The sequence below is a fragment of the Struthio camelus genome, chromosome 1, assembly GCF_040807025.1.
Source record: "Struthio camelus isolate bStrCam1 chromosome 1, bStrCam1.hap1, whole genome shotgun sequence".
In the NCBI taxonomy this organism is placed as follows: Eukaryota; Metazoa; Chordata; class Aves; order Struthioniformes; family Struthionidae; genus Struthio; species Struthio camelus.
Window position 1 is genome coordinate 167,505,538 of NC_090942.1, and position 14,252 is coordinate 167,519,789.

General features: G+C 43.0%; 1 protein-coding gene across 1 annotated transcript in view; it reads right to left on the bottom strand.

Moving 5' to 3' along the window:
- The window catches only part of GPC6 (glypican 6), a 773,736-nt gene extending 761,157 nt beyond the window's left edge, over positions 1-12,579 (bottom strand). Inside the window, exon 1 of the mRNA XM_068929039.1 lies at positions 12,258-12,579. Within this exon, the coding sequence (XP_068785140.1) occupies positions 12,258-12,579 (322 nt within the window). The remainder of the gene's footprint in view (positions 1-12,257) is intronic.
- Between the last annotated feature and the right edge of the window lie 1,673 nt (positions 12,580-14,252).

Here is a 14,252-nt window from a genome sequence, read left to right on the forward strand (position 1 = left end):
TTCTCAGTACGGATTTGAGAAGTTTTATTCTGCTATATCAATCCTTCCAGCATCACCCATCTGAACAGTCACTGCAATCAACAGTTTGATCAGCTCCCAAACATCAGTCAAGCCACAGAATGGAAGAAAAAGATTAGCACTTATGTATCAGCCATTAAAGTGATGATGATCCTAATTTGCCAACTCCATTAGTCTTTCTGGAAAGGTTTATTGTCTGTGCTGCACAATAACTGTAACAGTGACGTTGAAAGGACTATAAAAGGTAACCTAAAAGTATATAAATCAATACCAAAGCTACACATAAGATTCTTTAGCCTAACTGCAGTTTATAGACCTACATTTGATTTGTTCAGCATAATGGACCAAAATCTGCATGGATTCAGCTACATAATTTTCTTCATCTTGAGTTTGATTTTGCTGGTATTTCAGCTAAAAAGAATGGAAAAATTCTAGTTTCTTCTTCTACCACAAGCAGATTTAGCTTGAGAAGCCCATCAAACATGAAGATAACATCAATGACCATCCTGCCACCACAAAAATGGAGAGCGCTCTGGAATATTTGAAGGAGCAAAAACTAACAACCAAAGGAAAACTGTACAAATACTAAAAGGAGAATCGGATCTCACTTACAATCTAAAAGTTACCAAAGTGTTATAATAAACCTTGGAAAAAACCTGTCTGGTACATGACACAATTTCAGCAGACTATTTGAGTGTAAGGTGTTTAGGTATGTGTATATCTATATGCATGGATGGATGGAGGTCCACACACTGTGGTTACTTATGATCCACAGACTCTAATACTTCTGTGCATTATTCTCAGTAGAAGACATTAGTCTCTCGTGCACAAACCAGTAGAGAGGAACAATTTAAAATCCATTTGTCAGATAAGGAAAAGCTCCACTTGAGCAATGATCTCTATTTATGGGTTTAAATATCTGCCAGCAACCAGATTTTCTTATACAAGGTGTAAAGAATTTGCGGTTTGGCTAGTTTCTGTACTGAGCATAGACGGGGCTCTAGACAATGATTTACAGTGTCCAGCTGGAGCTGCTTTAAAAAGCAAACTCAGACTCTAAATTACTAATTAACAAGGTACAAAGACGCTTCCACAAAGGATCCATCAATTATTGTGGTAATCTCAGTGGGATATGAAGCTGGTGTCCTTTAAAAGGACAATTAACAAATTAAGGAACATATTTATTTGTACTCCATTTGATACTTATATAATAGAAAAAATGTTTAAACAATGTGTAGGTCACTATTTTGTAATGAAATAACATTACAGTCATGTAAGTCTTATGACGATATATTATCATCAATATAAAATATAAGCCCTCTACTGAAAGAACTGTCCTTTCTTTGTATTTATTAAGTGCCTCTTATAATTAAATATCACTTTTGACTCTTTGCTATAAAAAGTATTTCTGGCTATTTTCTGTAAAAAACTGCAATTAAATCTCAATCAAATTCTGCCATCAGCTGCATTCAATGGAGTTAGGTAGAGATCAGGAGGTCTTTAACTAATAAAACTATTATAATCAAAGTATTTATGTGCCCCACAACCAATCTGATTACAGTCAATTTATACATTTTTTTTAATTACTGTCTCAGTAATTAAAGAAGAAAGAGGCTTTGGAGTTCTCATTCAAAGAACAGTACTGGACTTCTGAAGATCAGCTGTAAGAATAAACTAATCACCATTTCAGTTTTCAATTTCAGGAAACCATTTCTGGGAGTCCTTTCACTTCATCAGCCATGCTGCATTGCAAAGACAGGTGTTTGCATTTAATCAATGCATTTTAGTTATGTTCCAGGTATTCAATTAACAAATGCTCACTGCTAGCTCATAGCCAGCATGACGGACTATCTTGTAACAGCAGCAGTCAAAGAATATTTGCTCCTGGCTTTTCACCAATTCAATAAATAAAGCTCCCCTGTGCTGTTCTTTTAAATACCTTCATTTTTAAATTAGATTTTGATTTTCTGCTCAGAAACACCTAAATCTCTGTTGAGCCACAACAGCCTATTTTGCAACTTAGATTAGCAAGGTCTTTCTTCCCTGCTTTTTTTGCAGCTGTACCGCTAGCAGAGGATAGACCGCTTTACAGATGAGGAAAGATTTTATTACGGAGGTTTCTCATGTGGGCCAACTTTATCATTTTCTTTTACATTTCCAGTACTGCTTTAGATACACATACGTTATGCAAAGCTTAGAGCAGATAAGAATACTCTAAATTGCCACTGCTCTAACTGGTTAGAAAAAATATGTCCTGAGTCAGAAACTGTTCAAGAGGTATTTTCGTATTTTTTGACAATGCAGATAATGCTGATGGATAAAACAATATATTGCCCTTTTCATCCAAATATTCAAAATTGCTCATACACAGTTTCATCTCAGATGTTGAAGTTGTAAAGCCAAAAGCTAATATCAGACAAATAAATATTGATATACTTGCAATTATGCTGTGAATCAATTTTGTGTATCTGATGCAGTCACTGTTTGTATTTGCAGTATCTTTCTTTGTGAAATTTTCTATCAGTTTAAGAGAAAAGATGCAAAGAACTTCAAGTTTAGCCACTGTACACTCGGTGCACATCATCCCTTTATTTTGATTTGTCACTGCATTGTTTAAGCTTTAGGGATCAGTACACATTTAAAAACAAGGGCACTCACAAAGTAAAAAACATCTAAAAATTCTACAAGTTTCTGAAGCCTGCTGACTGTTAACTGGATACTCACGACATGCAAAAAGGAGATATGCCACCGCTTGTAAGAATTGATGTTCTAACATTACTGTGAGTAGAACTGTATTTTATAAGACAAAGCTGCACAGTTTTGAATGTGTGTAGAAAAGATTTAAACAATGAAAACATAAATAACCGTACACGTACATGCAGTCTAATAAGCCATTTGCCTCATAAACCCCAAACTTTCACGTGCGATAAAAATCAGCAGACACCCACTAAATTCACCACATCATTAACTACCACACACCAATATGATAACAAGCCGAGAGCTTCCCTAAGCTAGTGATGGACTCTCACTATGGTCCTTCGTCCCAGGCAGATGCCACCACTCCGTTCTGGAGAGCAGATGACTCTCCACAGTATGGCTCATCTAATCTTGGTGACACGGGTAGAAAGCCAAGTGCAAAAGTGAAGATTACACCCAAGGACGTTCATCAGCTGCTGGTAGTTTCTTCTCAATTATGCCACAGGAGTACTACAGTTCTGGCACACTATACATTGCGTTTTGCTGCCATGTGAGACAAGATGGACAAAGTCTTTCTCTTGCAATTGCCCAGTGATCTGAAGACATCTACCATAAAGCCATCAGGAAAAGCTGGAGCCTCACTTTCTCAATACGCCCTCAGGTACACGTTCCCACATACTCTCTTGTGTAACTGCTGGATTTTTTCTGGGGGTTAACTATCAGAGCAGCTTGCTGCGTTAGGCCTCTGCGTTAGATTGCTCGCCTTGATGCAAGGGAAGCGGTCAGGACACAAAGCCAGAAGCGGGAACAGAGAACACAGTTACCTCAGTTAACAGCAGACTCCAATCCGATGGGGATAGCTGTAAATGAAAGCACACTACGATAGTCAGGACCCAAGCTTTTTATAACTTTTCTTTTTTAGGTTTAAAGGAAGTATATCCTAGAAACTCACAGCCTGCTCTCTCAGGTTATGGAGCACAGATATGCATAATTCTTATGACAGACAGAACTGTGCAAAAGCTGTGTTATTCTCTTTGCCAAGAGACCTATTTCAATTATATATTACACATCAAGCTTGAATCATTGAAAACTACCTACTTAGCAGAGCAACAGGCTCTGAAGGAACTGTTTAACAATAGAAATGCCAATATATCTTGATTAGAACTTTTTGCATTTTGGAGCGTGATCAGCCAGGCTGAGTCACAGCCTGCTTTACTGCTTTACCTAGAGACTCTGTATGGAACAAGACTAAGTGGGGCACGAAAGAAAAGGAATGGACCAATTCTGCTCCCTACCTCCTGCTCTGAACTCAACTCATCCAGAACTTCAACCAGCATGAAAGCACTTTTAGAGTATTTTTTCCCTCCTCCTAGACAGGATTTAAACCCGTAAGAAAGGACTTAATGTGTAACATACTGAATGCAAAGTGACTCAAATAATGAGAGAAAGAAGCATCCCCATTCATATTTCATTTATATTCTAGTAAGAAACCATTCTCCTACCATTCATTCTACCTTCTGTTCTCTCCCTAGTTCCTTGAATCAGCCTTCTACTAACCTTACTACCTATATCCGGAGCTGCGTTTTGGGGATTCACATTTGGACTCCAAAGCCACAGACTGCTACATGCCCAAAATCAAAAAGGAAAAAAAAAAGGAAGAAAAAAAAAGGACAATAAAAACAGCTGTTCCGGATTCAAATGTTGCAACCATAAATACCAATGCTTTGCCCAAAAAGCTACCTCCTGGAAACAGGAGGAAACATTAGAAAAATGGAAACATTAGAAAAATGAAACTTAGAAAAGAGCAACTCAAAGAAAAACCTAGAGCAAAAGTACATAGGATTCTGATGAGGATCTCCCTTTCCAGGAGCATCAGTCAACATGACCAAGCTTTTGCTAGGATAACTGAGCCTAAAGATCTGTTCCCTAATGCAATGCTTCACTTCTTAAAAAATAATTCAGTGTAAGAAGGCTGTTTCCTGTGTTAATTACTGCTTACTGTTCTCAAAGGGAAGGTCCATGGTCATAATGGATACTTTCAAAAGCAAATCTCAGATACAAGAGATGACAACTGCAGTGATGCGTTCAAAGACTGTGTTTTGCCAGATGCAGAGTACCTCTCACAGCTGCGTACCTCCACACCTCTCTCAGCTGTGGCAGTAGCCATGTACATCTTCACGCTATACCATAGTACAGTCTGACACCTGGATGTACAACAAACCCATCTCAAGTGCCGATTTCCCTCCAAAAGAAACTCAGGCGAAAGCCAGATGAGAGCCCCAGCAGTCTCTTAAGAAGTTCCCAAAGGGGAAGTCACCGGACTAGAAACTCAACACGTACGTCAGAGGGATGTGGACAAAGCTATCAGAGACATCGGTGGCTACCAGCACAGTCATGGCAAAAGCTACTGCTGCAGAGGCTCGGGAAGACCGTTTCTGGCAAGACAGCTGTTGCCTTAGAGGGCAGGATATATATTACCTGCTGCACTAAGCATGAGGTCTGAACTAATCAGATTCCCCAAACAGTAGGATTAGTACGGGTGACTTAGCCTTTGATCGTTCTGACATATATGAACTGAGCCCTGTGTAGTTTATTATTGCGCATATGTTTGCGTTCATGTGTGTTTGCCCATGTGTTTTTCAGATGGGGGCTGTAAAATAAAGTTTCGACCCGATCAGCAAATAACTAGCCTGGTAATGCGCAGCTTCTCTGGTTTTTTTCAATTCTCTAATGTGGCTTTGAGGCCGCTCCAGGTAAAAACCACGATTTTACACACATGCATATCCACCGACACGACGGCACGATTCTGCAAGCATACCTAATCTAACGTAACAGCCCTATGAGGCGCGCGTTAAAAACAGTCGAGACCGCCATTTATTTCAGGAGCTTCCTCCTGCTATTTTAAACCCACCAGGTCACCGAGCAGGTCCGAGGCTCCATTGTTAGCACAGCGGCTGTTAAAAACGTTCCTTTCAGGAGGAAAAAAAACCCCAGCTCTCGCTGTACGGTATCCTTTACATCTGCTGCTCAGCTGGAAACGCTGTTAAAAGGCCATTAGAACCTTACGGCAACAGGACCTCGCCGGCCCCGAAAGCCATACAGCAATTTGCTGTTTGTGTTGGGAGTATCAGCCCTAGCCACTTCCTCTGCGCGGACAGACAGACAACCGCTTCTGTCAGGAGCCGTGAAAATCAATTCGGCAACAGCTAGGCTAAAGCGCAGCTCGAGGCGCTCCACCTCGGGGCTGGAGCTACACAGTAGAGCCTCCTTCTGGGCGCACGGCGTTTCTACAGCCGGCTCGCCGGCAACGCTGCTTCGGAAAAGCCAGTTACAGACAGGCCAGGCGCTATTAATAACTCCCAACTTCGCTCGCCGCAGCCTTGCTCCGCGCCGCGCGATGCTGCGGGCTGAACTGCGGCTTGGCATGTACAGTCAGCAGGGGTACGCTGGCCTCTGCTGCGCCTAGCGCTGCAGTGACTGCTGCCTTCAGGGCCGTTTCTTCCAAGCGGGAGTGTTCAGCGGTGGCTCGGCCGGATAACGCACTATTGCTTCGCTCTGCCGAAAGTGAAAGGTCGGGTCAGCGGAAGAAGCTCCTGCGAGAGAGCTGGTGGTCTTGGTGGTCGCCTCCTATAGCAAGAGCTAAAAAAACTTCAATTAAGGAAGCTTATTTTTTGAATGTGCGCAGGAGCTCTGCAGCAATAAATAGTGAAGAAAGCAAGCCTTAGTTTCAGTAGATATTGGGCTGCTTTTACATATAGAAGGACTGTGCATTAAGAATTTTACCAGGCGTATGTTTTCCTGCCATCTGCAATACATTTTGAATTCCTTTTGCGTCTTGCAATGTATTCTCTCAGTTTAGCATAATAACTGCTCTGCTTTTAAACACCAACCTTTATATGCTGTTCTTAGGGATTTGTAGAGAAGCGTTAATTCTTTTACATATATTTAAACGGCTAAAATAATTATGCCTGGTAATATGAATAGTCAAAACCACAGAAGGAAGGTTCCCTTCCCAGGGAGATAGTACCCATTAACCAGGTATGAAGGGTAGCATAAAGTCATAGTTCATTGAAAATGTAATTCCAATTTGCTAGTAATGTGCGTGCTGATACTTTGATACTGTAATGGAGTTTTAAGCACCAAGCTTGTTATTTCAGCCAGAAACTTTAATGTAATTATACATTTTTACTTTACTAAGCAGAAAGAAAGATTAGTATGCGCAGTTTTCTAACATATATTGTGTGGAATAAGACAGAGATCTTGCAGCGATACTGCAAGATCTTCAAGTCATTCAAAAGAAATGGCAGGTGGTAATTTCAAAGACAAATTACCCAGAAAAGCTTTTATTGTTGATCACTTGTTATAAGATTTGCCATTTGTAGGCGATTGTACATTCAGCTGAAACTGACCTTTTATGAGAGCCAAGTGGTAATATAAATGAAATGAATATATTCTTTATTGCAGTAATACAGAAAGAATGGCCTGAGCTTTTAATGTAGTGCTTGACCTCTCTGGTGTATGAACAACATCTAATCTCAGGAGTATTTCACTGTACCATATGATGGAATAAGTACTACCAGAGCATTAGAACAGTTTAACACATTAGCACTTAGAAGTGTAGAAAATATTATAGCTTTAGTTAGGCTCTTTGATTATAAATCAAAACTGTCGACAGAAAGAAAAAAAAATGACTAGAGGACAATATGCTGAAATTCATAATTACGCTAATTATTAAAGCATTGCTATTTCTATTTTAAATCTCTTTTTCCACGATACTCTACTGTAAAATCATGTTGGGAAACCCTAGATGTTGAGACTTACAAGTTTCAATCAAAAATCAATTATTTATAAGCTTTAAAAAACATGTTATTTCTCCTTAAAGGTCCTGATCTTACAAACAGTACCTGTAGGTTTAGAGGCAGAAGCCATATTCACTTCAGTGGAACCACTCGCATCCATACCAGTAAGTACATACAAAAGCGACAGCAACGAAAATTGTACTTTCTCCTAGCTAAATGTACGCACAGGTTTACTAGCACATACCATGCATTCGCAATCAAAAAATAACGGCGGTCATAAGGGAGGGACCAGGGAGTCACTTGATGCTAGAGCTACTGAAATCACTGATAAGAGATTGGAAGCAACTGTATACAGTGTAAAGGATACTCCTGCAGCTAGGCTAAGACAAGAAAAGCGCACAGTTAACATCAAATTCCATGTCCATCTTCATTTTCATCACTCAGTTCAGGAATGAATTAATCTCTAATGGCTCAATTCAGATTTCACCAATTTGCATCGATTACATCATTGATTTCAGTAAAGTTATTCCTATTGCATACTCCTGAGACAACTAAAGATCTCTGTGAATCCCCATTTGTCCTCTCTTCCACAGATGTTTTGTTCACAGAATTCTCAGTAACATCGATAGAAAAATGGTGAAAGACAACTAATTTAAAAGTGCTTTAATACAGATTTGGCCAGGAGAATTTTCCAGTGTTCTGCTGTCAATCTATCCTAGAGCTATTTAAAGGAAAGCAAAATATTCACAAACAGCATGTTGGGATCATCGGACTTGGGCTGATAGCTCAGTTACATGAGTGACTATTCAGTTTATGTTTATTATTATTATTATTATTATTACCACTTTAAAGCTACAAGCAACTGTATTACGTTTGCTAGCTTTCTTCAGCCCACATCTCTGCATCATGCCAGTAGAAGCCCATTCATCAAAGCACAATTTCAAGTGACTCCCAACCTTCAAAATGCAGGGTTTGCTTCTGCTTTCATTTAAGTTACTTTCACTGTAGTGTCTCTATGCTGCCTGAATCTCACCTCATTCCTCATCCACACAGGAGAACAAAGCTGACAGACTTTAGACACCAGTATGTAGAATACCACAGCTTTACAGTCGGACACTTCACCAGAACGCTTCTAGTGTTCCTTTAGATACACAGTTAGTCAGCATCTATTCCAAAACCAACCCTTCACCTTTCAACACCTCTGGTAAATACTGTACATTTTAATGCTGCTATCACATACTTAACTTCTTAGGTAAACAGGGGAACAGAAAGGAAAATCTCTGCTAAAACCAAAGATCTAACTGAAAGTGAAAAAGCACAATTCAGATACATCCATTATTTTTGATGAGTCAGGCATTTACTTTTATTCGGAACAGTTTGAGGCAAGGACATGCTCTAACTTTGATGTTTCATTTTCATTGCTTTCACTAAGATGCTTAAAGTTGTTGAGATCACTCTTGGAATTAAACAAGTATCGCTAAGAAATGCTCACTGTGACTTTTCACTTCTGTATTGACTTCTTTAAGTGACACATTCTTCTACAGCAAAACATTTCCTGTAATGTCCTAGGAGCTCCACTGAGCGCTCATAAACGTTGGGTCACAGTAGCCTGATTTTGACAGTTCAGCTACCCTTTCAATTATACATTATTTGTTTGTTTATTTATTTTTACTGCAGGGACACCTTTGCAAACTGATACATCTGTATAGCAGCAGCTTCTTCAAACGTAGGACACTCGGGGCAGTTCGAGGAGAGGACAGATTTTACAAGGATAGCCTTGTACACGGTACAAGTGTACACCACAAGCTACTGCTACCTAGTCTGCATGTTACTGATGCAGGTTTTGCACAGAAGAAAGTCCACAGCAATATATTACATGCACTTCAATTTTTCATCTACCCCCTCACCCCCCCCCAGGCATTCCCAGGCAAAGTTACTTTACTGAGGTTTTACTTTTGGCAACCTATGTTGGAAAACCAGCTTTGTATGTGCTACTCAGAGGAAGGTCACAGCACCCGAACTGGGTGATCAGGATTCCCTAATGGGCAGGATGGTAAGTGCAGAAGGCCGTTTACAAGTAACTCCTACACAAGTGGCATTGAACAATTTAGGACTGCTGTAAAAGCGTAAGTAGACTATCAAAATCCTATTATTACCAACTTCAACACACTTCACTTGCCACAAAATATGGTATGAAAACCTTGCCTTACAGTGCAAAAACAGACAACTTCACAGATTCGTAACTTTTATCTTCTCCAGCCACACTTTTAAAGACAGTACTAATATAAATAATCTTATCAAAACAAGAAAATAGTTATCAAACAAGTCTGGCTTTGCAGCTCATTTCAACAGAGGGGTCCCTCTGGGTCTGTAACCCCTCTGTTTTAGAAAGATTATTCAACTCTTTGCATTAGTACTACATACAACCACTTCAGTTTATCACGTTTCAACAGTCCAAGCTGAAAAAGTAGCTTTTAAACAAACGACACTGAACGTACAGCTACTGTTAAATCAAAATACATAATACACACTGCATATATACTGTGTATTACTATTTTCCATCATTTTATCTAGTCATTGATGCAAGATCTTTAGAAAACACAGTATCTGTTCAAAAATACAAATCTTAATAAAGCTCTTTGAAATCAGTACATCAGTATAGTCAAAAAGGAAAGAAACGGAAAAAAATTCACCTGAAACCTCTATGTTGATTGCTTTAATTAACCACTTTCAACATTGTACCTGGTTGCAAATGGGTAGCTTTCCATTAACAAGAGCACATGCTGCATAAACACTTATTATAGAACCTCTCAGCACCACAGAAAAAGAGCATACTGCAAAACACATCTTAAAACCATCACACTTTTCCAACTGAGTACCCTGTAAATCCACACAAGCTGCTCAAAGTTGATACATCAACAAGGCAGATAATCCACAAAGAAAACCAATAACGCTTAATAAGAAGCTCAGAAAAAAAAACTCATGTCTGCATAAATCGTTCCTTCTCAAACCCAGAAAAGAAGTCCATCTTAAAAGGAAGCTGAAGAATAATTCTGAATTTAACAAATATTAAATATAACTACCATGACTCTTTCTATACTGATGCATGTTACCAGAAACTTGCAAATTCCCAGTAACTAGGAGGAGTCCTTAAAAAGTGCATGGCAACTTTGCACTGTATATTCAAAAAAGAAAGACGACAATAAAACTCTTTTGTGAGCTGAAAGCAACAAGTGTTTACCCAAAGTTATTACAAGTTTGAAATTCACTGGACTTTATTTTTTAATAGGACTGGGCATAACCTGTCACTCTATTCCAAAGCAGACAGAATAACAGTAAGACAAGGGAAAGCATGATTGCATATTAAAGGGGTCTGTTGCTCACCGGAGACTTCATATAACTGATGAGCAAGTTGAAGAGAAATTCAAAAAAAAAAAAAAAAAAAGAGCACAGAAAGACCAAAGAATCAGTGAGCCATAGGGATAAAGACGCCTGTGAAATAGTTTCATGCACTGGGCCTTTACGCTCCTGCCTTGTCCTAAAGCATGTCAGTGGGTCAGATGTATGTGTCCAAGGAAAGCAATGTGGCCATGCAGAGAATTCAGTCTATTATGCACCGGGAAACGTGGAACAACCTTCCTGGTATTTTTGTGAACTGCATCTTTGCTGCCCGGAGATTTTCCACATTTGTCATTCCTCATGTAAAGTGCCAAGTACTGCACAGTAAGTAACTGTGGCTTTATTTCACCCAAGAATGATAAAGCTCCTGCTTCCAACTTTAAAAAGGAAGCAAGCAAGCAGAGGGGCACCTAATTCACTGTACAAACAGGCAACTCTAAAGGCACAGCAGCAGCAGCAAAGCAGAGATCTTTCTTGAGGGCTCGAGCAGTCCAATTTGAGCAGCCCCAGCTCATGCTTTTTCCCGAACCACTTCACCACTTCTCTTTTTTTTTTTTTTTTTTTTTTTTTTTTGGTCCTGCTCTCTGATTGCTAAAGGATTATCTGCCTTGGACACGTTCTTATTCATGCAGTCCCAAAGACACACGGCGGATAAGGCTGGAGGGAAAAGCTGGAAAATAAAATAAAAGGAAAGAAAAAGAAAGAAAGCGCCTTCTCAAGCAGCCTGGGAGATAAACCTGTTGTAAGCCTGTTTCAGCAGAAGGCACGGCTAAGGGAGAGCCTGCCTGCCCTCCGCGGGGCGGAGCGGGGCGGCCAGGGGGCCGCTCCCCGGCAGCCCCCTCTGCCTCTGCCCGGCTCCGGCGGCCCCGCGGACACGGGCTGCCCCACGCAGCCGCGCCCGCTCCGCGCCGGCCCCACTCCGCCCTCCCCTGTCCCTTTGCCGGCAAAGGGCAAAGTTATCCTTCTCCTCCTTCCCCCCCCCCCCCCCCCCCAAAACCTGCACACACCGGCGAGCGGCGGCAAGAGCCATTGCGGAACCGCTTTCCGCCCCTCGCAACCCGGCTGCAACTCTCAAGAAGTTTCTGACGGCGAATATCACCGCGGCCCAGGCTCGCTCCCCTCCCCCCCTTTTTTTGGCATCCCCCCCCCACCCCGTTCCAAATCCCTCAGTTTCTTGCTTATTTATTCCTTTATTTACACACACGCAACCCCGGGCCGGCAGAGCCTCTGCGCGCCGCCGCATGCGGGAGCCGGCGGAGAGTCCGCGCAACCCTGCGGCGGATCCTCACCACCCCCCCGCCTCCGTCCGTCCCTCTGTCCGTCCCCCCGCCGCCCCTCACTCACCTGCGATCTCCTGGTAGGGCACGCTGGCCAGGCTGAACCCCTTGGCGCTGTACGCCTGCCGCACCTCGCCGCAGCTCCGCGCCTTGGCGTCGGTGGCCGCGGCCGCGGGCGGCGGCGGCGCAAGCAGCAGCAGCAGCAGCAGCGGCGGCAGCAGCAGCAGCCGCCCGGCCAGGGCGCAGCGCGCAGCCCCCCGCGCCGGCGGCATGGCCCGGCGCGCCGCCGCGGCGCCCCCCGGCTGCGGGCACGGCGGCCCGGGAGCCCCCCGACCGCCCAAGCAAACTTTTGCGAGGCCGCGGGCAGCGGTGCGCGCACACGCACACATGCGCGGGCGGGAGGGCGGCAGCCTCGGCTCCCCCGGCTCTTTTCCCTGAGGCGAAACGGAACTCGCCCCCCGCCCTTAAAAAAAGAAAAAAAAATAAAATAAAAGGGGGGGGGATAAAAAGGGAAAAAGAAAAAATCTGGCTGTAGGTTGTGCAGATTGAAAGCGCGGGCGCGTTGCTGCGAGCGGAGCGGCGAGGCGGCGGCAGCGCGATGCGCCGCGGAGCTGCTCCAGCCGGCTGCGCGCGGTGGATGGAGGTGGTGGTGGGAAGGCAGCCGGCGTGGGGATGGACTGGACAGCGGCTCCGTGCGCGCCTCTGTGCCTCTGTGTGTGTGTGTGTGTGTGTGTGTGTGTGTGTGTCTGTGTGCGTGTGCATATGCATGCGTGTGGTGCACTGGATGCGTGTGCCTGTATTTACGGTGATCCGGGGGAAAACCTCTGCTCCGCACAGCGCTGGAGCAGCCTCCTGATCCAGGCAGGGAAAAATCCGGGAGACAGACACAGCGAGGGAGACACACACACTCACATACATATACACATACATACGGACGCACACACACACACACACACACACACACACACACACACAAACGTGCTACACATTGCATCGCCGAAATACGGGAGCAGAAAGCAAATCCTGGCGTGGATTGCTGTTTGCTGGCGGAAGGAAGGAAAAGCACCCGCGCCTCCCAAAACTTCCTCCTGACCTCGGATCCAGTGGCTCCTAGCCCCCAAATTACGAATTGCTCGCTAACGAGAAGTCAAAAAAGATATGCTTCGATGCTGCGGCTCTCGGTAATGTCAGGTTCGGAGTGGCCCCATAAACAGTTTTGTTGTTGTTGTTTTGGGGGAGTTGTTTTGTCATTAATAATTATTTGTTGTACACAGAATGCCCGAGCCAGAGAGCTAGGATGAGGAAAAGCCCATCCTCTGAACGACAGAGGGGAAGGATGCTTCTGTGCCAGGGTAGCAGACTGAGGAGAATGGGGAGGAAGCAAGGCAGGCAGTCCTTGACCCAAGTAATTTGTGCCACCCTGCGAGAGGAGAACAGGGGACAAAACCATAAATTCTCTCCAGCAAATGAGCAGCTGCAAAGAACTGAATGGGGAAGTGAAGAAAATTTCTGCAAGGTGAATTCAATCTCTGCTAAGGGAGAAAGAAAAATGCTCTGTGCTTAAGTATTTGATAGTAAAAGCCAAAGTTACAATTCAAAAGAATTTATTGCAGTGCTTGCTATGATTATTGTAGAGAAGTGTAGTATTTTTGTCCAAAGTATACAGACAGAGATGGCAGTCCCAGGATAAAGTGAAGAGGGCCAAAAGAAGAGATAAAAGACCATCAGCTCAGAGGCCAACTTAGCAGTGAGGAGCCATATAGCAATACCATGCTAGTATCATAATTCAAGATGCATTCAAATTAGACCAAAATTAATAGGTGCCAATACTGCTGCAGTGTCCCAGCAACCGCAATATTATTCTTGGCTCTGGGCCACGGTACGCAGCCTGGCCCCACCAGACATTGCGTGTTTCCCTAGCCTCTGTTACCATTTTCCCTCTTCCACATTGTCTTCTCTCACTCTTCCCTCGCTTTTCCCTAGCAAATGAGTGGTGATGCTCTTTGGATGGCTATGCACCCAGCAGGGAAGCAGAAATTGCAGGTGCTTCCCTTTTCCTCCC